The sequence below is a fragment of the Kryptolebias marmoratus genome, linkage group LG10 (assembly GCF_001649575.2).
Source record: "Kryptolebias marmoratus isolate JLee-2015 linkage group LG10, ASM164957v2, whole genome shotgun sequence".
In the NCBI taxonomy this organism is placed as follows: Eukaryota; Metazoa; Chordata; class Actinopteri; order Cyprinodontiformes; family Rivulidae; genus Kryptolebias; species Kryptolebias marmoratus.
In genome coordinates this window covers 20,889,013-20,909,228 of record NC_051439.1, presented here as the reverse complement: position 1 = coordinate 20,909,228, position 20,216 = coordinate 20,889,013, and the positions used below count along the sequence as shown (strand labels likewise).

At 42.8% G+C, this 20,216-nt stretch overlaps 1 protein-coding gene across 3 annotated transcripts; it reads right to left on the bottom strand.

The window, feature by feature from the left end:
- Positions 1-554: 554 nt before the first annotated feature.
- Positions 555-20,097, bottom strand: atp10d (ATPase phospholipid transporting 10D). 3 transcript variants are annotated; one of them, XM_037977870.1, is made up of 24 exons: positions 19,959-20,095; positions 19,202-19,263; positions 18,151-18,557; positions 16,876-17,070; positions 12,093-12,297; positions 11,389-11,474; positions 11,192-11,298; positions 9,977-10,108; positions 9,754-9,866; positions 8,809-9,061; positions 8,099-8,316; positions 6,937-7,128; positions 6,119-6,767; positions 5,929-6,029; positions 5,201-5,327; positions 4,933-5,117; positions 4,216-4,501; positions 4,038-4,114; positions 3,674-3,799; positions 3,377-3,577; positions 3,083-3,163; positions 2,910-3,014; positions 2,641-2,828; positions 555-1,599 (listed from the first exon to the last, which is right to left on the bottom strand). In XM_037977870.1, the coding sequence occupies exons 3-24, from the start codon at positions 18,435-18,437 to the stop codon at positions 1,410-1,412; spliced, it is 4,104 nt and encodes a 1,367-aa protein (XP_037833798.1). In that variant the 5' UTR covers positions 18,438-18,557; positions 19,202-19,263; positions 19,959-20,095; the 3' UTR covers positions 555-1,409. The 3 variants fall into 3 exon arrangements, with proteins under 3 accessions (XP_037833798.1, XP_017290354.1, XP_017290355.1); XM_017434865.3 differs by lacking the exon at positions 19,202-19,263 and having other exon boundaries at positions 19,959-20,097; XM_017434866.3 differs by lacking the exon at positions 19,202-19,263 and having other exon boundaries at positions 18,151-18,509; positions 19,959-20,078.
- Between the last annotated feature and the right edge of the window lie 119 nt (positions 20,098-20,216).

Sequence of the window (20,216 nt, the reverse complement as noted above, 5' to 3'; positions counted from 1 at the left end):
GCCCAGGGCCAAAAGGTCCTAACCCATTCAACCCTGAGGCGACCCTAACCCTAGCCCAAAAGGCTAAAAACAATCCATCAAAGCAACAGATTCTTTTATTGCTTGTTCATTTTATTGACACAGTCTGGAGCAGAACCCAAATGTCACTTCCTTCCCCTTCAAACGGCCCTGCCCTCTTTTGGGTGCAAACAGTGTAGCCAAAAAGGGGCGGAGCATCGGAGCTGACCCATTTTAGTTTTTTTCTTTAATATAAAACCTTTTGATAAAATGCTCAATTTAAAATAAAATAAAAAAACTAAACACAGGGTTCAAAAGTGCAATCAGCATGTTTTCAGTTACTCAATATTTTCAATATAACCAACAAACTTAAATAACAAAAATTAAAACTGTCACCATTTTTACAATATCTAGCCTTGTTACAGTCAAAATGAAGAATTAAATGTTTTAAATTAATGGTATTATCTTTCACTCACCTGCTTGTGACGAGCTGCTGCACATGAACCTAACGATACGTTCATATTCTAAAGTGTCCCAGTACACACTGAGGAGGGTGCACAGAGTCCAAACAATTTATTTATTGCAAAGTCAGTTCATTATTAGAAACATGACATAAATCCAGTACAAAAACTGAGTTCTTACACATATAAAACTCTTCATCCGTAGCTGTGTGTAGATTTTGAAGCTTGTGTAGAAAAGTGATGAACCTGGAGGCTGTGAGGTTGTTTTGAAATTGAAATGCTTTCATCTGTATTAAAATCGGAGGAATGAGGCACTTAAACACCTGAGTGGTTCTGGCTGAATCCTCAGTTGGTTTGTAGGAATGTGCTCTACGTTTCCTTTAAAAAGTCAAGATGAGGGCATGTTCAAAATCAGATCACTGGTTAAATAAAAATATGAAAAAGAGACTAGTAAATTATTCCAAATCAATCCAAACAGCCTCACAGATTTTGTTTGATCTTAATTATGTCCATCGAGTTTGGCTTTAAACCTTCATTTTCTGGCGTTACATTTTTCATGTAAACTTTAGCTGCTTCTGATTGTTGGTTACAGCAAATAAATAAACACACACATCCAAAAATAAGTCAGATTATTTCGTTGTTTACCCCAGTTCAGCAGGTAAACAAAAAGACACCTGTGGTCATCATCAGCTGACAGATATGTAAACACGTTCCAACCAGCATGTCAGTGTTTGGTTATCTGAGATCTCAGTGATCCAAAAGATGCAAGAAATTATTCAGATTTATTCTTCATGATGAGGTTTTTAGATGCTGGTTGTGCTTCTTAATGTGTGTGAAGCTGCAGAGTGAAATCAAAGAGTTTATTGCACTAAAGGTCTCTGAATCCTTCCGGTCCGTTCACCCCAGTGAAGGCCACTTGCCGGTTTCAGTTTGGGTTGTCCGCGCTGGGGGTCAGGACACGACGGCGTTGGACACGAGGCCGGGGTTGTCCGTGCACACCGGCGCCCTGCTGGCTCCAGAGTGTTTCAGGTTCCACCACTGCATCTTCCTGTGGTACCGCTCTGCATCCGCCTCGTCCCTCTGAGCTGACCTCAGCGCAGCAGAGGAGCGGAAGGTGTTGTGCAAAACCCGAAACAGCAACCTGTGGAAGAGAAGAACCACGGAGAGGCTTTTCAGACTCCTTTCAAACCTGATCAGATCTGACACCTCTGGTCACACTAGTGTCTTAAAACACATTTTAGATCAGATGTGTGTGTATGCAGATACACACACACACACACACACGGGCCTTTGAGCTGAACAACAAACAGGTCATCAACAGATTAGACATCTGAACTATATCATTATTCTGATATTAACACATTTCAGAGCCATTACAGTCATATTTCTGTAGAGTTCACTCTTGATAAGTTTATTTACCGAACAGACAATTTAGGAGAAATAAAGACGCACAAACATTAGCGGCTGCAGTGAACTCGGTGTCAGAGGAAAGACTGAAGACTTGAAGCTGTAAAAGTTCACAGTGAACCAACATCAGCTCGGAGTTTAATACATCACTGCTCAGACTGTTGTTCTCTGATTGGCACATCAAAGCTTACAGTGACCACAGCGGGTCCAAAAATAATCAGAACAAACAGTAAACTACAGAGAAAATCATCCGTATTGTTCTGTAACCTACTTTGATTAATAAAATCCTGACAAAATTGACTTTTCTATCAAGAAGAAACAGTTCATTATAACTTTTAGCAAATAAGGCTCTATTTTCACAGCTTCAAGGTTTGCTGGTTAAATATTTTTAATTAACTAGAAGCTGAGTGGACTGTTTTCTCACCTGCATGAAAATAGAAAACAACCAATCTTTTAGGAAACAAAGCTGAGAGCATTTTTGTTGGTCTGTTTGACTAAAACTGTCCAGATTTTCCAGATATTTCTTGGGTGTACGTATAAAACAAAAATATTTGGATGTTAGAACCAGATATTTGATTAAAATGTGAATAAAGTCTTTTAAAGATACGATCCAGCTGCTCCAGTTGGAACAAGATATGAGTGAATATTTGACTGGGTAAAGTGATTGGCAGATCTGACTTGTGCATCATTTCTGAGACAGGAGTTAGGATCAGAGCACAGATCTGACATTAACTCCTGATCAGGTGGAAAGATGTGCGAGTGGGTTTTTATGTACCTTGGCAACAGAGCGGTGACCGTTGTGAGAGCGCAGATAATGTAGAAGAGCGGCTGTGACAGCTGCTGCAGTTCCACCCCGAACAGGTTGGTGGGGTTACCGCAGACCACGCAGAAGGCACTGAAGGGCAGCGTGAAGACGAAGTACGAGCCGAGGCTGAGCACCAGCACCAGCATGTGAATCCACGTCTGCAACAAAAAAGCTTCTTTTAAAATCAGTTTGAACTGAACAGAATTCAGCTGGAAGGTTTGAATTAGTGCGACTCTGACCAATGTGTTACTCTCGATGATTTGGTGCAGCAGGATGATGAAGAGGGCCGATGTGTTGACCGGCGAGCCGAAGGACAGCTCCCCGACGTCGGATCCGGCCAGCGCCTGGCAGACATTACATACGATTACACAAGATGTGAGGAGCTGAAGTTACCCCAGAGAAAAATACTTACAAGGTAAGGCACAAAGAAGCAGGCGAGGCTTTGGTAAAAGGCATCAAGGACTGTGATCCAGAAGGTGGAGGAAACGTAGATCTGCAGGGAAACTTATCTGTCAGTTTGGTTTGTTTTTAACAAAACAAAAAGATAAAACACATGAAAAACAAAACAAAACATGCAGAGTTCGGTCTGAAACCCAGAGCCATTAGAGGAATTAAATTGTGTCAATCTGTCAGCTAAAGACAAATTCAACATTCGTGTATCCCAACCCGTCTAACATCTGCTCCCTTTCAGATGCAGCAGAGTCACCTTGGAGGTTCTGGCAGCCTTGTAGAGCTCAGGCTGCTTCATCAGAATGTCTGCAGGCTGGTCCTGGTCCAGGATGCCGTAGATGAGAGGAGGAACTGAAGTAAAAACCAGGTTGAAGAGGATGAGCACCCAGGCGTTGATCATGACGCTTCCGGAGAAACCGCAGAAGAACTGATACCAGAACAGCAGATTAACGTACATCTGCAGACGCAAAGAGACACAGAGTCAGGACCGGCACGACTAAAGTGCAAAAACAGCCACCATAACGAGGCGACAAAGCAGGTGAGAGCTTCTCACCACATTCTTGTAGATGAAGTAGAGGATCATGTTGGCGAGACGATGGCAACACCAGCGGCCGTGAACCAGCAGCAGCTTCCTGAGGTGTTTGAATCTGGAAATGGCGAAGTCACTGGACATCACAGCCTGGGGGGGGAAGGCGATGCAAAGTGACAAAAACGTTACTATAAGAAATAAAAACCTCGTTTTCCAGTATCCAGTTGTATTTTGTTAGCTTCTTTGTGACGTGGAAACATGCGGGTTTATATAAACAAAAAGCATTCTAGTAAGAATAAGTAGATCTGAGTCTGTCTGAGCTGTAACAGCTGAATTAAAGATGCATCAACCTTCAGATCATTTTGAATGTTTAACAGAAGGAGTTTACCTGCATTCCCTCCTGACCAGATATCCCGATTCCCACATCAGCCACCTGGATCATGCTAACATCATTAGCGCCGTCACCTGAAAACACAAACATCTTCAGGCAAATGTACTTGAATAAACATGGGGAGTAATTTCCTCTGTTCTTCCACATGTTTATTAATAATGCCTTCGATTCGTACCCACAGCCAGGGCCATGATACCCAGCTGGTCTCGGATCAGATGCACCACCTTGCTCTTCTGCAGCGGGGTGGAGCGACAGCAGATTACTGCCTTGCATCTGCGGCTCAGCTCCAGAAAGCTGCCTTTCAGCTCGTCCTGCAGAGCCCACTCCAGCGTCCGGCCGTCGATAACCAGGACGAAGCTCGGAGCGCTGCTCGGGGACGATTCTTTAGTCAGCTCGGTCGCAACGTCTCCGCCGCTCTGGACTTCGAGTATAAGCGCGTTGAGTAAAACTTCACAGGAATCCTGCACAAAAAGAAACCCAGACGACATATTTTATTTCAGATTAGTTTTTAATGTGTTTCAAGCTTAAATGCATGAAGTGATGTTTGTTAAAAATGACGTTGATGAGACAAAACAAAACAACTTAGTTTTATGATGTCTGCAAAAACTGAAAGTAAAAATTAAGAATTGCTGCATTTGTTTTTAGTTTTCAACAGTGCCTGCAGCTTTTTCTGACTTCTCTTTGTATTGGGAGTCATTTTATATTTATTTCACATTTAGTAAAGGTATTTCTACTGTCTGCTGTGGAGTTAAAGTTTATGATAATTAACAGGAAGAGACATTTTTGTATCTACCTCCAAAGAAACACATTTGAAAGTTTGTAATTAAATTGTAAATGTAAAACCACCTGAAATGATCCAAACCAGGCCGACAGCTGAGCTTCAGTTACTGACCTTGCTGACACAGTTGGCAGTCAGCAGCTGGTCGTCGGCGCGCAGCAGTTTGCAGGCGTTGGCGACGTTGACGGCCGTCTCCTGTTTGTCTCCAGTGAGAACCCAAACTTTGATCCCCGCCTGCTGAAGAGCTTCGATGGTCTCAGGGACATCCTCCTGCAGCCTGTCTACGATCCCCGTACAGCCTGATGCACACAGACAGACAGCAGAGGCGTCACGTGGCATCTCTCTGACGCACCGGTGTCGGCTCGTGGGTCGGATCTCCTACCCAGCAGGTTCAGGTTGGTCTCCAGCCTCTGAGCCGACTCCAGCAGCAGCTCCTCTCTGTTCTCGATGCTGCTCTCCGCCAACAGCTGCCTCTTCAGCCACACGTCGTACTCCTCCTCCTCTAGAACCTGACAGGAACCAGATTTACACCAAAGCTCATCAGCAAAGAAATTATATAAAAGCTGAAATTAAGATAAATCCTTTCTGAAAGTAAACATCACACTGGTGATTTGTGTAAATCTGCTTATTCTTAAAGGTTCCTATTCAGCAAAAGAAGACTAAATACGCAGAAAAACAGGAGTACAATAGCCATTTTTTCTTTGCAAAGGTCTCTTAGCTGTGGCAGCCATCTTGAATGACATTGACTCTAAAAGTTATTCAGCTGCAGATGTTCTCCCAGTGATTACGTTCTTAAGAGTTTTCATTCAAAACCATCTAGTGTTTCAGGACATATTGTGCTAACTGTCCAGACAAACACACACACACACACACACACACACACACACACACACACAGGTGATAATGAAATAAAATTACACTACAAATAGTAAACCTTCTGTGGACTTTCTGCTGTTTACAGAATGTTTAAACCTGGTGAGGATGAGAATATTTATTCTGTTCTGGTACAAAAAAATCATAAAAATGACAGAAAATGTATTTTAAATATGCATAAACTGATATTAGTGTGTTTTTTTGTGTGTGTTGTTGTTTGTCTTTAAAAGTTTGGACCTTTTTAGCGATGCAGAGGGTGCGGAGGCCCTCTCTGGCGTAAGAATCCAGATGTTTCTGGGTTTGTTCTGTGATGTGACTGTAGATCTCCTGTTCTGCACCTGGAAACAGAAATCGCAGCAAATCTTAGATTAATTTGTCTCTACATCGGTCGGGATAAACGACCCAGTCAGATCCCATCAGATTTCACCTTTGGGTCTGTCAGCCAGGTCCATGATGACCGAGTCGGCTCCTTTGGTGTAAACCACCACCTGTCCTGTCAGAGGGTGACGGACCACCACAGACATCCTCTTCCTGTTGGAGTCGAAGGGCAGGATGTGAAGCAGCTGCACGGACAGAGAGCCGATTCCCGGCAGATCCACCAGCAGGCTCTCAGCCGAGCGGGCCCTCAGGGTGCAGTGGTACGCTCGGGCTGCGTGGACCAGAGCCGCCTCATCTGGACTCTCAGCCTCGTACAGCAGCTCGTCGTCACTGTCCTCCTCGGACTCCACGTCTCTGCTCAGGTCCTCCTCATCCTGCTTGGGCTCATCACATTCTTCCTCCATGTGATCCTCCAGGTGTTCCTGCTCCTCCACATTTACACGATTATCTCCGTCTCCTTTCGCCAAAAGGTCCATTTGTCCTTTGCTGGTTTCCTGGTTGCTCTCCGGAGCCGAGTCTGAGTCTGTGCTGTTGTTGGTGGGGAGGGGGAACGTGAAGGAGCCGGTCTTCCCACGAGCGAACAGCCTGCGTGTTAAGCTGCGGGGGCTACCTTTGATTTGGGTGGGGTAGAAGCTGAGACGCTGGAACAGCAACTTAATTTCCTCAAGAGACTTCAGAGGAGTTTGGGCTTCAGGCACCTGGAGGAAAACAAGAACACGACGTAAGATTAGCAAAGGTCTCTTCACTTCCTGTAACCTTTACTGCTACATACCAAAATTGCTTGTAGTAAATAATTGAAAATCATGTGAATTAAATAAGCTATCAAAGCGAGTTGGTTGCCGTTTATCCAAGGTGGGTCAGACTCACCACATAGCGAGGCTGGCTGGGCGAGGAAACCACCACGCTGTTACAGATGGCCAGAGCCAGGAAGAAGTCCGTGATGTAGGTGAGCTCCAGGGTGGATAATGTCTCAGAGGAGCTTTCTCTCAGATGCAGCGCAGAGGAACACAGACAGTTCAACTTCCTGACCAGCTCGGGGTCTGGGATCACGTCCTTCGCCTGAGTGAACACAAACACAAAGCTGCAAACCAACTCGGTAATACGATTAAGATTTCATTATATCTATCTCTAAAAAAGGAGGAGTTTGGCTGCATTCAGCACCGAGGGTCAATACTTTGTAGGGTCCTTTTTTTTGCAACAATTAAAGAAATTATTGACTTTCTATTGGCCAGTTCCTCAGGAGAAAACTTCTCCAGGTTCTACAAGCTGCTTTGGGTTCTCCTAGTGTCAATCACACTGAGGTCTGACTTTAGAGCATTAAATGTTTTTCCTTTAACAAATTGAGAATCACTGTCATGCTGAAAGGTGACCCACCTAACCACGTTTCCTGCTGATGAAGAAAAACCTCCCCACAGCGTGATGTTGCCACCACCGTGCTTCACTGTAGGGATGGTATTCTCAATGAAATGTGCTAAATGTGGCTAAACATTCTGTTTTCTTTAATGAACAAGAGAGGTTCAGTTTTAGTCTAATCTCATCTTCTTTCAAATGTTTTTTGAAAACTTTTAGTAGCATCCAAACAACTTTTAGTGTCTATTTTTTTTCCATTAAGTCCAACTTTGTAGAGTCTGTTGCTTGAAGTTGAAGTTTGATTTTGAGTTTAGGTGACGTGCATTGGGTTTTTTTAAGGTTTAAATCGGGGTGGGTGTCCAATCCTGGTCCTCAGGGCCACCATCCTGCAGGTTTTCCTTCTTCCTCTGCCCCAACACACCTGATTTGAATCAATAAGTGATTAACAGGCTTCTGCAGAACATGAAGAGGTGATTTAACCATGAATCAGGTGTGTTGGAGCAGAGAAACAAGGAAAACATGCAGGATGGTGGCCCTGAGGACCAGGATTGCAGACCCCTGGTTTAAATGAACATGATATTTTCATGGGATTTTTAAAGACAAACATGACCACACAGGTTATCACTCTACAGCAGCATTGTGCAGGAAAACTTTGCAAATTGCTGTGTGAAAAACTGACCATCCGGCTGCAGAAGACACCCGTCCTCGCCGGGACATGATTGGACAGCTGGTCCTCCTCCTCCGGCGACTCGGCAGTGAGCGTGTGCAGAGACATGAAGCTGTGGTTGCAGTTGACGGAGCGACAGCTGAGAGATTTCCCGCTGAAGCCCGACTTCAGAGTCACGGTGCAACCAGCCGCCTCGCTCTGCTCCGCCTCGTACACCTCCAGCCTCCGAGCTAACACACGAACACAAACAGTCAAACACAACAAAGTGAGAAGCTCTGCTGCTGCGGTTCAGCGTAGGTTTACAGCCGTGTGGGTTCTGTCACAGCTCGTCTTTGTTTTCTGTGAAGAAAAGATAGATCACAAGAAACCTGACGATCTGTGGTTTATCTCCACATGTGGCAACACTGAACACTGAAGCAAATCCTTATTTCTCTGAATGTTTTTGCATATTTTGAGAAAAGCTTAGTGGAGTTTGCACAACAGCAAAAACTTCAGGATAGACGTGAATCTGATGGAAACAGAAAATTAGCAAACTGTTGCACTAATACCAAATGTAAACTGAATTTATGAGAACAGGTGCAATCAGCACAAGTCAAATATCTGTTATAAATCACCTTCAGCACACAGAGGATTATTATTACAACTTTTAAAAATATAGAAATCAGAAAATCCAGTCTGGTGTTGCTCTAAATGCAACGAGAATCAATTAGTCAACCTCTCACCATTTTCCTCATGAGGATATTCAACCCCATAAATACTGCAGCGACGAAACACCATCTTGTTCTCAGTCAGCGTCCCCGTCTTGTCAGAGAACAGGTACTGGATCTGACCCAGGTCCTCTGTGATGTTGAGGGCCCGGCACTGGATCCTGGAGTCCAGCTGCTCGTTGTACAGGTCCAAGTCATTGTGGATGAAGAAGATCTGACCCAGCTTCACGATCTCAATGGAGACGTAGAGAGAAATGGGGATCAGCACCTGTTGAAACAGATCAGATGTGATGTCAAGTCTGATCAAGCATTAAAGGTTCTGTTATCAGCCAATCAAACAAGGAGAAGTTTCTTTTTAAATGGTTTTGCCTAACTAAGGTTAAAACCAGTTCTCAGTGATGGGTCAGGAAAATGAGGTCATAGTTGACTCATTAAACCACCGAACTCTTGGTACAGGCCGTGATTGTTTGTCTTTCCCTATAATCTCTTCTGTGTCTTTGAAAGAACTGTTCTGCCTCCTTTTTGACAAATATAAACCCTAATGTCCCAGTGCCAAAATGTCTCTACTGTAAAAGAGAATCAAAGGTCACAGCTACAAACCAGTTAATCGAATGCGCACGTTTCTGGACCGCGGGAGGAAAACTGGAGTATCAAGAAAAACTGGCACAAAGGGAGCACAAAAACAGCAATCAAACAGGTCTAAATCACAGACGGTATACGTTACAGAGCAAGTCTCGTGGTTTTCTCTCACTGTGAGGGATTGAAAGCAGCAGAAATGTTGGGCTTCAAGTAATCTATCAAATAATTGTTCATTTTTTTGAAACAAAGTGTTAAAAAGTCAGCGTTATAAAATCAAATATTTAGATCATGGGTTTAAAGGCAGTAAAAGTGACAGATTTGTTGTTTTTCCCCCCATTTATTTATCGTCTCTTTTATAATTTGGTTCTTATCTGAACACACCTGGAGTACAATGATCATGGTCCAGAAAACGTAGAAACCAGCCAGAGCAGGAGAAATCTCACCGCCAACCTGAAAAATAGGGTCTTTGAGGTTCTTCAGCCAGAAGCCATGACCTGAAAGACATTAGAAGTGAAACATGTTGATTTTTTTCAGCTTCTCAGTTATTGTGGAATCCGGACCCACAGTTGTGTTGTGCGTTGTGCGTTCTTGTGTCGGTACACACCTAAAGCAGCAGTCAGACACATGACTATGAGGAGGAAGACACACCACAGGACATCGGTGTTCAGGCGCTTCTCCAGCTTGCTGCGCTTGTACCTCGGCCCGCTGTTGTTCATCATGGCTTTAGTCTCATGACCTGAGCCACACAATAAGACCACAGAGCATGAACCTATTCTCTGCAGGAAAGAATGTTTGCAGGACGTGTGAAGGTCCTACGAGGACAGGGGTGCTTAACCTCATGCCGGATAATATTTGAGGAGAAAAAGCATCAGGATCATGAGATATAGCAGTCATAAAAGGCTAAATTACACAAAGTATTCAGGATTCAAACATAAACTTTATAACCCAATTTGACATTCAGTGTCTAAATTTACCCGTGTCTGTTTAAACAACCAGGCTGTTTGATTTGTTTTACAACCAAGAAATAAAAAAAAAAAACCACATCTGAACAACCCGTTTTATGTTTAGACTTTACACTTTACTCGTGGCCGCCTCCATTTTCGTTCGGTTAACATCATGGGGGACAGAGAGTTTTGTATCAACACCGACATGCAGGTTGGTACTTGTGGTGGTTTTTCAGGTGGGCAGTCTTTCGCAGAACAAACAGAAGTGAGACATATTTCACTGAGTCACTGTTCTGAGCAGACGGGCTGGGCCGTTTTCTGCTTTGTCTGAGCTCATCTACTGATGCAATAGGATTATAGACTGGTTACTTTTGTAGCACTAGTTTAAAGCAGTAAACACTAGATAGAAGCTGGAAAAAGCTACTTTAAAAAGTAGGAAACTTCTAACTAAAAGCTAAAAGTAAAAAACACTAGCTAAAAGTAGCAAATGGGCTTTTTTTTTTAGTCAGTGTGAAATTTAAAGCTGCTGAAGAGTAGGAGGTAACGTGGCAGAGTTCTGGACCAGCTGAAGTTTATGACGGGACCAAAGAGACGGAGGATTGAAGTGATCACGGTACGGACCGGGACAGGATGGGACAGCGGTGTTGCTTGGTGTGAGAGATGAGCGGAGGCGGTTTATATCACAGAGGTGAAAATATGCAGTCTGAATCGTGTTACTGATGTGTGCTTGGAATGATAAGAGGGTGACACACAGACGCTAAGTCAGATTCCAAGAACCAGATGATAATTCAGCAGCTATCAGATTGAACAAACCTTATGTTTGTACAAAATATCTACACTAAATCACGATGTTCCTTGTGATAATGTGCTCTCACCAGCATAAACCACGATGCCAACCACCGTCTCAATGTTTCGGATGGTGCAGCTCCTCAGCAGAAGGTTGCTGCTGTGGAGGCCGACACGAACCCCATTGGAGTGCTCTCTGTAGGACAAAAAAAAACAAACGACGAAGAGGTTAACATGTGTGAAAGGTGACAAATACTGCAGGGTTAAAAGAAATAAAAGAACTCACATGTAACCTCGGAACCTGCTGAGGTCATTGTTGGGGTTCTCACACTCAATACGACTGTGGAAGCTTTCAGGGGTGAAGTCCTCTCCCTGAAAACAACAAAACTCTGTTCAATCAGATTATAACATAAACTCAAACAGCCCCACCTCGTCTGCAGTGCCAGCAGATCGAGCTACAGGAGACTGGGGGCGCAGTAACGGAAAACAGGACACTTTCTGTGCCCAACTCTACAAGCAGAACATGGAACGACAGCGGCCGAAAGATGACAACTATTAATCAAGACCGCTTTCAAAAACTACAAGAAAGTATGGCTGCTTGAAAACAAAACAACTGGATCAGGACTTCTGCACAAAGCTGAAAACAAACCACTTTCTCAGACGATCATTACTTTTAGACAGCTTTAAAGAAGTATTTTTTCCACCATAAATCCTGCTTCAAAGTCCCCTAAAAGACGTTCTGTTTTTGGATGTGAACAACAAAACTATAACCAAACAGGACCGTTACACTCTTCTATACAGGCCTAAATAAAGTTATGAAAAAGATGACCAAAAGACATTAGGGGGATTGGATTCAGACGAAGACACGTCTGATATTTAAGGCAGTCAAAGCATTTTCTCTAAATTTGGACACATGCATGACTGAGAACAAGTTAATGAGAAGCAAAACAAAATAAAGTACTGAGTAGACGGTGAGAAGGTGGTGTTTACCTGCAGAGAGAGGTCTGAAACCACCTGTCTCTGTTTCAGGTTGGTCTCTCCGTCCAGGTTTGCCGTCTCGATGTAACAAACCCCATGGGGGTCAGAGGAATACAGCAGCAGCAGGTCAGCCGGAATGATTTCATTACAGGACAACTGGACAAAGTCCCCGACCTGCACGTCCTTCCAGCACCGCTCCAAGTAGGCTTTCTGCTTGCTGAGGGACAAAGAAAATGTATCAGATTAATAAATGCAAAGATAAGGAAACTCCAGGATTTCTGAGTGAAGGTTTTACGCAAAATAATCAATTTCTTCACTGGATCTTAAAAACCTTGAAGTGACGGTGAAGTCTGCTCCTCAGGGTTAATTATGGGCTGACCCAGAACCGCAAACCACTGGAATATCCAACAAAAAGTGCTGAGCTACATGACGTACAGCTCCATTACACATCCTGACCAGTCTTTATCCAAGAATGGTGTTTTATATGCCAGATTAACTCCAGTTAAAAGTGTATTTTTTAACAGAGGACGTCTGCGTTAGTTTGATGCAACCTGCGGTTAATTTTTTACACTCGCTGACCGACAACCTAATAATAATAAACCAGCCTGACGACTTCCAGTACAGAGAAAACCATAGTTCAAGAGTTCATCCACAGCTTCTTTATTTACAATCAAATCTTACTCCATATTTCTACTGTGTCCCAAAAGAAAAAAAGACTGATAAACGTCCACACTAATACTACTGGTCACTATCAAAATAAACTGCCTCATAAATTAAAAAATGAATGTTAATTTACTAAAAACACTTGGTCCACAAGTTTATAACAACCTAAGAGCGGAAAGAGTTGATTTTGTTACTTTGATTACTGCAGGTTTAAAACAAAGCATACAGCAGTTTTTAGGAATCATTTTGTTGCACGCTTTGATGACTAAGTAACGTTTTATGGCTCTTTACGGGCACACACATTTTTGTTCTTGTGCAAGTCTAATAAAGGTTAAACACAGACCAAACATTTCCTCTGATCTTATTGGATAAACTGAAACGAACACAGCGAGCAGCCTTGGGTCGACTACATGCAACAGGAAGTTAAACGTTTAGGGAAGCAAAGCCGTGCATCAAATCACCGGAAAATACTTATTATCATCTATAAAAGGTTCCCTGACCGACAGGTGAACTTTACCTCAGGATTTGACCTGAATATTCTGACCTACAATAAGTAAACTTAATAAGATTTAAAGATATCTTTCAGAAACAAGTCGAAACCACACAAAAACTCCAAAAACTGGATAGATTTTCTGAAATCTTAGGAAGAACTGAAAGCTAAACTTTGGGATTTATTCTAAATTATTATCTTAGATCTTATGTTATTGGTCATATGTCTTGAAAACATTGAAGATCATATAAATACATTTAAATTATTGAGTTAATAGCATGACAGTCTCTGTTCTGATGTTTTCTAAATGAGGCTAAAAGGTTTATTCCCGATGTTTAGTGTTTGTTTAAATTTATTTGTTTCCTTTTATCACAGCAAACTGAAGCTCACGTGTAGAGATCATTTTCCTCAAACCACAAATATGAAAAACGCTGACAAAGTTCAGAAGAACCAGGAGAGCAAACATCTCCTCCTACCTGCAGTAAACTTTACAGTTGAAATTGTTGATAAAATGATCCGATTTGAACCTCCGGTAGTCTTCAAAGATATCTTTAATGGCTGTAACGGACAACACCAGTAGAATAGGAATGACAGAAATCTCCGGCTGAAAGGCCTCCACAACGGGGACGAAGTTTATGGTGGCGAGGAAGATGAAGTAGATGTTGGCAAAGCGATGGAGCTGCTCAAACAGGTTCTTGGGCAAAAAGGACAGCAGAGAGTACTTTGTGGTCCGAATCTTGTTGGTTTTGTACAAAGCCAGAAGTCGTTTCAGCTCTTCGTTCTCTGTGAAGGAAGGTCCGACTGTCCTCTTCTTCTTCAGGTGTTCCTTAACAGAGTTAGGATGCGGTCGCTCCAAGCTATACATGAGTCCACTACAGCTGATTCCAACCCGCCGGTTCGTGAGGTTTGGTTCGTGAGGTTTTGGTTCCAGAGCTTTTATCCAGCCGGTACCACTCGTCTGGTTTCATTCTGTTACTTTATTCACTTAGTTTTTCCTGATGTGGACTCGTTGCCACATCGTGCTGAAGTGAAGCACAGCAGCAAGCAGAAAGGCTGAAGTAATTACAGCCCGGATGACGTTCTTCATCGCCACTCCTCTACAGAGCAAACTCAAGGTCCAACTTTTACAGCCGCCACAAAAAAACCTCAAATATTACATAAGCATATATAGCTGGAAGGAGCGTTACACAGCAGCAAAACCCACAAACTATCACTGATAGCCAGAAAAAAACTATAAAACCACAGCAGCTGATGGATCAATGGATCTGAATCTGATGTTTTTATGAGCCTCAAACCAATAAATCAACTCTGGTTTGGACCAAATGTAGACAAAAACTGAAAAATGCATTTACAAAACATTGCATTTTACCATTTTATCACCTCACAATGCTGATTGGAGCTGCTCAGTAATGATGAACAGAGGGTTTAAAACCCACCGTGGCACCATGTTGTGTTTCTGAATCTAAACTTCACAAACGAACGGTTCATCTGAGTGAAAACTTTTACTTTATGTCCATTTTTCTGCTTCCAACCTGCAAACTGTTCACTACAGAGAACAAGAAAAGAGAATAATATTTGTATCAAAAGCTCTGAATTATAAATCTGTAGCATTTGGTTGATGCTTAAGTAAGTAAGCTTTATTTATATACCACATTTCACAGACAGCAGCGTCACAGTGCTGAACAGAGAGCAACATAACAAAAAAAACGTACTTAAAAACATTAAAACAACACCTAACTAAAAACCTGTCTGAATAAAAATGTCTTAAGATGTTTCTTAAAAGAGACCGTGGAGTCTGAGCAACGCAGCGACAAAGGGAGAGCCTTCCAGAGCCCGGAAGCCACCACTTGAAACGCTCTGACACTGCGTGTTTTATAAAAAGTGCGTGGTACCACCAGCAACATCTGATTGGAGGACCTCAAAGACCTGGATGGACAGAAAGGCTTCAGAAGAGCCTGACCATGAAGTGCCCTGAAAGTTAAAACCAAAATTTTGAAATGGATCCTCAAACTTACAGGGAGGCCAGAACCGGAGTTATGTGAGCTCTTCTATGGGTCTCAGTTCGTAACCTTACTGCAGCGTTTTGCACAGACTGAAGGCGAGCCAAGGAGGATTTACTTAAACACGTAAAAAGACTGTATGAACATGAACAATCATCTCAAGTTCCTTCTGTGACACAAAAGATCGCAGCTTAGAAACAACACCCGAATTTCTGAGGTTATTATTTACTGAAGGAGTTAAAAAAGCAAGATGCTGCCAGATTACAGGGATTTTATTGTCAGGGGCTGAAACAAGAGTCTCAGTCTTATTTGAGCTTACGCTTTTTTTTTAATGCAATTCTCTATAAAATGCAAATAGAACTATAAATGATGCACCGGCTTGTTGATTTTCCTCTAAATAGAACATGGAATACAACATCTATCAGGATGAGCTGAAAAGATTAGATTTTTAGACATCATGCAGTTTGCTGCAAACTTCTTCTCACTCAAGCTGAAACAAATGAACACATTTAAAAACCTTTAGTAATGATGCATTTCTGAGTCACGATAAACCTTAGAAACCAAACCACAGTTTTTGCCTGCAGCTGACCAAAGAGAAAATAAAACAAGAAGTAAATTCAGGTCAGTTCCCAGAGGCAGCCTGTGAGAAAGAGAACAAGTCGCTCATATCCGGATCAGTTCTGTTAAAACTGAAACGAAACGTTTTCACCCTGAGGTCAACGTTTTACGTTGATCATTTTTGACCTGATTATTGCCTCCACCGCGGAAACGATGCAGCTGGTTTGGGTTGTTTGTCGTAGCAGAATAAAACTAAACTACCTAAAACCGATTAGAAACTGGAGAACAGATCAAGACTAGCTCCGTTTTATTGTGTTTAAAGACAAAGAACCACAGGTTTCAAATAGAAATAACTGAGTTAATAAAAAATAAAATTATTTTGATGTGATTAAATGAAATGAAACTTAAGGGTTATTTTTTTATTCCTGCAGATTAATGAGACTAAACACCACATTTACTACATTATTAAAGTTGTTTTTTTTTCTTGGAGGAAACTATTTTAGGTTAAGCAGTAAAGCAAAGTTTTCTACAAATCTTGCAGTGCAACTTAAACATTTATATACTTAATTTCTTTAAAGACTCTGACGGGCTCTAGAAGCCTTTATTTAATAGTGGAGGGGGTTAAAGTGAAAGAAAACTGTCAGAATAAGCAGGAAAACCTTTAAAGGTCGGTGCTTTCTGAGACAAATACTTCTTTCTGAGATAAAACTGCCACATTTTCAAATCTTACCCACTTCCTCCACACTGCGAGGAACCGCAAGTTCCTCTGGGGGATTTGTTTCAACTAAAAGTTGTTTTTCTGCTCTGGTGAGCCACAAAACAAATGAAACTAATCTCAGCTTTAATTTATTTCTTCTGCCCTTTTTGCTCATCACACTTTCAGTCTGTTTCTAAAAACCCCGAAATGCTGCAATAACTGAGATTCCACTTCTGGCAGAGATGCACCCTGAGGTCACTCCTACACTGATCGTTTCCAACATTTATTAACAGCAGCAACGACTGGAAGATTTCCACCAAGGAACTGGGATTTTAACACATTAGGAAAGAGAAAACAGCGGATTTGATCGGGATCAGCTTCACTCACCCGCAGAAAACTCGCACCACGTTGTTGTTGACCTTCTTGTCGAACAAGTAGCGCCTGTAGTCTTCGAGTGCATCTTTGACAGCGATGACTGTGAGAACCACGAGCAGAGGAATCATGGTGATCTCCTTCTCGAAGGCCTCCACAACTGGAACCCAGTTGAGCAGCGCCAGGAACAGGAAATAAAGGTTGGCCACCCTGCAGACACCAGAGCAACACGGATGGAAAAGTGCAGCAACAGTACAAACACCAGGCTCAAAATAAAGATATCCCAACAAAAAAATAAATAAATAACTAGATAAAGAGGACAGATGTGTCCAATAAGAGCATCATTAGCGAACAGCTAAACCAGAGAGGAAGGTGGTTCCAGGTATTTAAACAAAAGCAGAAGACAAAAACTAAACTTTTGTTTCTTACACAACACATCGTAAGAAAGGATTTAAAGATTCCTAAAAATAACAATCAATTACACACAAAAAAAGCTCAGTTTCTTCTTTAATTGGCCTCATCTTGACCTTATGCTAAAAGACAGAATTGATTATTGGCTGCCACAAAGATTAATGGGCAACACAGCAACCCAACCTTAGAAAACACACAAACGGCTGGAATTCAGTCAGTTTTGGAGCGGTAGTAGCTTGCAAGGTGGCAGAAAATATACACTCATTCAAGCAAAGCTACACAAAAAAGACCTTAGCGTCCAACTTAAAACCTTAAGTCCTCGCCTTTATTTTCCTGGAAGCCACTCCCCAACTTCAAACTCTTTGTTCATGCACAAACAAACAGATCGAGCCAACTATTCATTAAACATTACCCATAACTTTTAATGAACAATATTTTCAGGATTTATTTATTATCATAGATTTGCTGCATCATAATGTTACCAATACTTTGGGCAATATATCATATTATATCAGGAGGCACCAAATAATCAATCTGCAATCGGCCATGCCTTACAGACTTAATTAATTCCCAGGTAGGAAAACAAAGATGCAGCAGCAGCTGCTACAACCAGCTTACTGTAGCCAAGAGTGAGAACAATCTTCTATATGTTGCTTTTTAAGTGCACAAGTTCGATCTATAGATCAGGACCAGCTGCAGGAAAGAACATGATGGTGGACCTCTGATTCCTACTCAGAAAACCAAACCAACAAGTTTATTTTTCACTCTTTATTTTATCTTTCCTCCCAGCTCTGACTGCCTCATGTTTTGTCACAAAAAGGTGCTCTAATCTAAAATAATTCCATTTGTAGTTTTCATTTTTAGGTAAGAAAAGCTGACCTGTGGAACTGCTGGAACAGGTTCATGGGGATGAAAGTCAACAAGCTGTATTTGGTGGTCCGGATGGCGTTGCCCTTGTACTTTTTGGATACGGCCTCGTGCTCCTGTTGGTACGGTCCGTGGCGGGCGAGCACCGTCCTCCTCTTCCCGCCGACCCTCTGCGGGGAGCTGTGGGCGTCCACGTAGTTTTTGTCCGGGAGGCCATCAGGCGCGGAGTACCAGCCTCGCCCCGAGTCTCCGTTCAGCAGCTGTCGACAGCGATGCTGCACCCAGTGGAAGCGCTCCATCAACGCAGCCGGGCGCCCCGTCCTCAGAACCCTCCTCTGTGCTCCACGCTGGACTCTCACAATGTCCTCCTTCTGCAGAGGCAAACACGTTTCAGTTCCTCACTTCACCTGCATGACAAACTAACAAAAACAAAAAGGGGGAATTCAGATGGTTTCACAGTTCTCACGTTTCAGACATTAAAAGCAAAGTTTTACATCAACGAAGGAGAGCTTGAACTTTCCTGCTTTTACAGTTTTTTCTTCACTCAAACATGATTTCATGATAGGAGGAATCTTTTGTTTGTTTTCGTTAACTCTGACCAATGAGTCGTTCATGCATTCATCTTCTGTTGATCCAAGGTTGGGTTGCAGAGGTCCAGGAGGGAGACCCAGACGTCCCTCACTTCGGTGGCCCACTCCACCTCCTCCTGGGGGGATCCCGAGGACTTCCCAGGCCAGAGAGGACATACAACCATCTCCACTGAGGTCTGGGAAAAACATCCAGATCAGATGATCGAACCTCCTCCATGGATTCCCTTCATGGAGGAGCAGAACTGTCACGGTGATGGGGTTTGAGTGCCCCATGTTGGGGTCTCAATGGAAAACTGGACCAAAAGAAGGAGTCTGACGGAGAACAATCTGTCCGGAGACCTTGCCCGGACCTTGCCCATTCCTGGGAGGGGGAGCTCAGCAGCAATTTAAGATCCAAGCCTCGGATCCTGGAGCTAAAGCGAACTGACAGGAAGCCTCCTCCTCATGGGTCCACCACCTGTGGACAGACTCACCTAGGTCAAGTTAACTGCAAGCCATGCAGCAGGCAAGGGCGGGTTTCTTGGTATGCTGACTCCTGCCAACACAAAATGGCTCCAGGTAGGTTGAATGTCACCTATGAATCATTCAGGCATAAAAACGGCTTCTAAACTCAATAAATCAACCAGGGTTGTGTCAACACATAACACACGACTTAGCAGAGAACCAACTTTAAACTGGATCCTGAGGCTCTTTGTCCCCAGCAGCCATCTGTTCCCACTTCTTCAATGAATTAAGAAAAAATACAAAAGAAAGCAGTTTGACAGGCAGAATGAAAAGATTAGCACTAATAAAGTGATTTGTAAAAGAGCTGTTATCTGAAAACTGATAAACAAATAAAGGAGGGTGACTCCCAGGTCTCTGATGAACTTGGACTTTGAGGACATCCTGTTACAGCAGACTGAGACACCAAGTCTCATCTAATGGAGCTGGACTTGAAATTAGTCAGTTTAAAGGGACACTCATCCTGGTTTAGTTCTGTTATTTCAGACTACAGCAAGTTTGAGCCAAACCACATAAACCCACTGACATTTATGCAGCTTATTCGATCAGTGTTCATTAATGAAGACACACAGGAAGCTAAAATCAAGACAAGCGGTGGTCCCTGTGTTTACTTTCGGAGCAGTAACAGGTGAGAGGCCTGCAGATCTGAACAGCAAAAAAAAAGGAGAATCTCAGACATGCTTTCGCGTCATTTCCTGCAAAATGGTCGGTAAAACATCCCTTACTTACCCGGGTTTTGTGTTCCCATTCGCTGCCTGGCCGACCCTGGCTGTCGGCAGCGGCTGAGACGCTTCGGTCACATCTCTCTGCAGCTCCGAGCGACTCAAGACGCGAGCAGGACGTGAAACCGAGCCCCTGTGCCGGAGGAAGCCCTGCGACGCTTTAGGTTCTCCTCTCACTTTTTAATACCGACTTTTTAAACCGGTACATTTCGATGTCCCGTGAGATAAACAAGAAGAAGGAGCCTCTATTCGAAAAAATAATCAA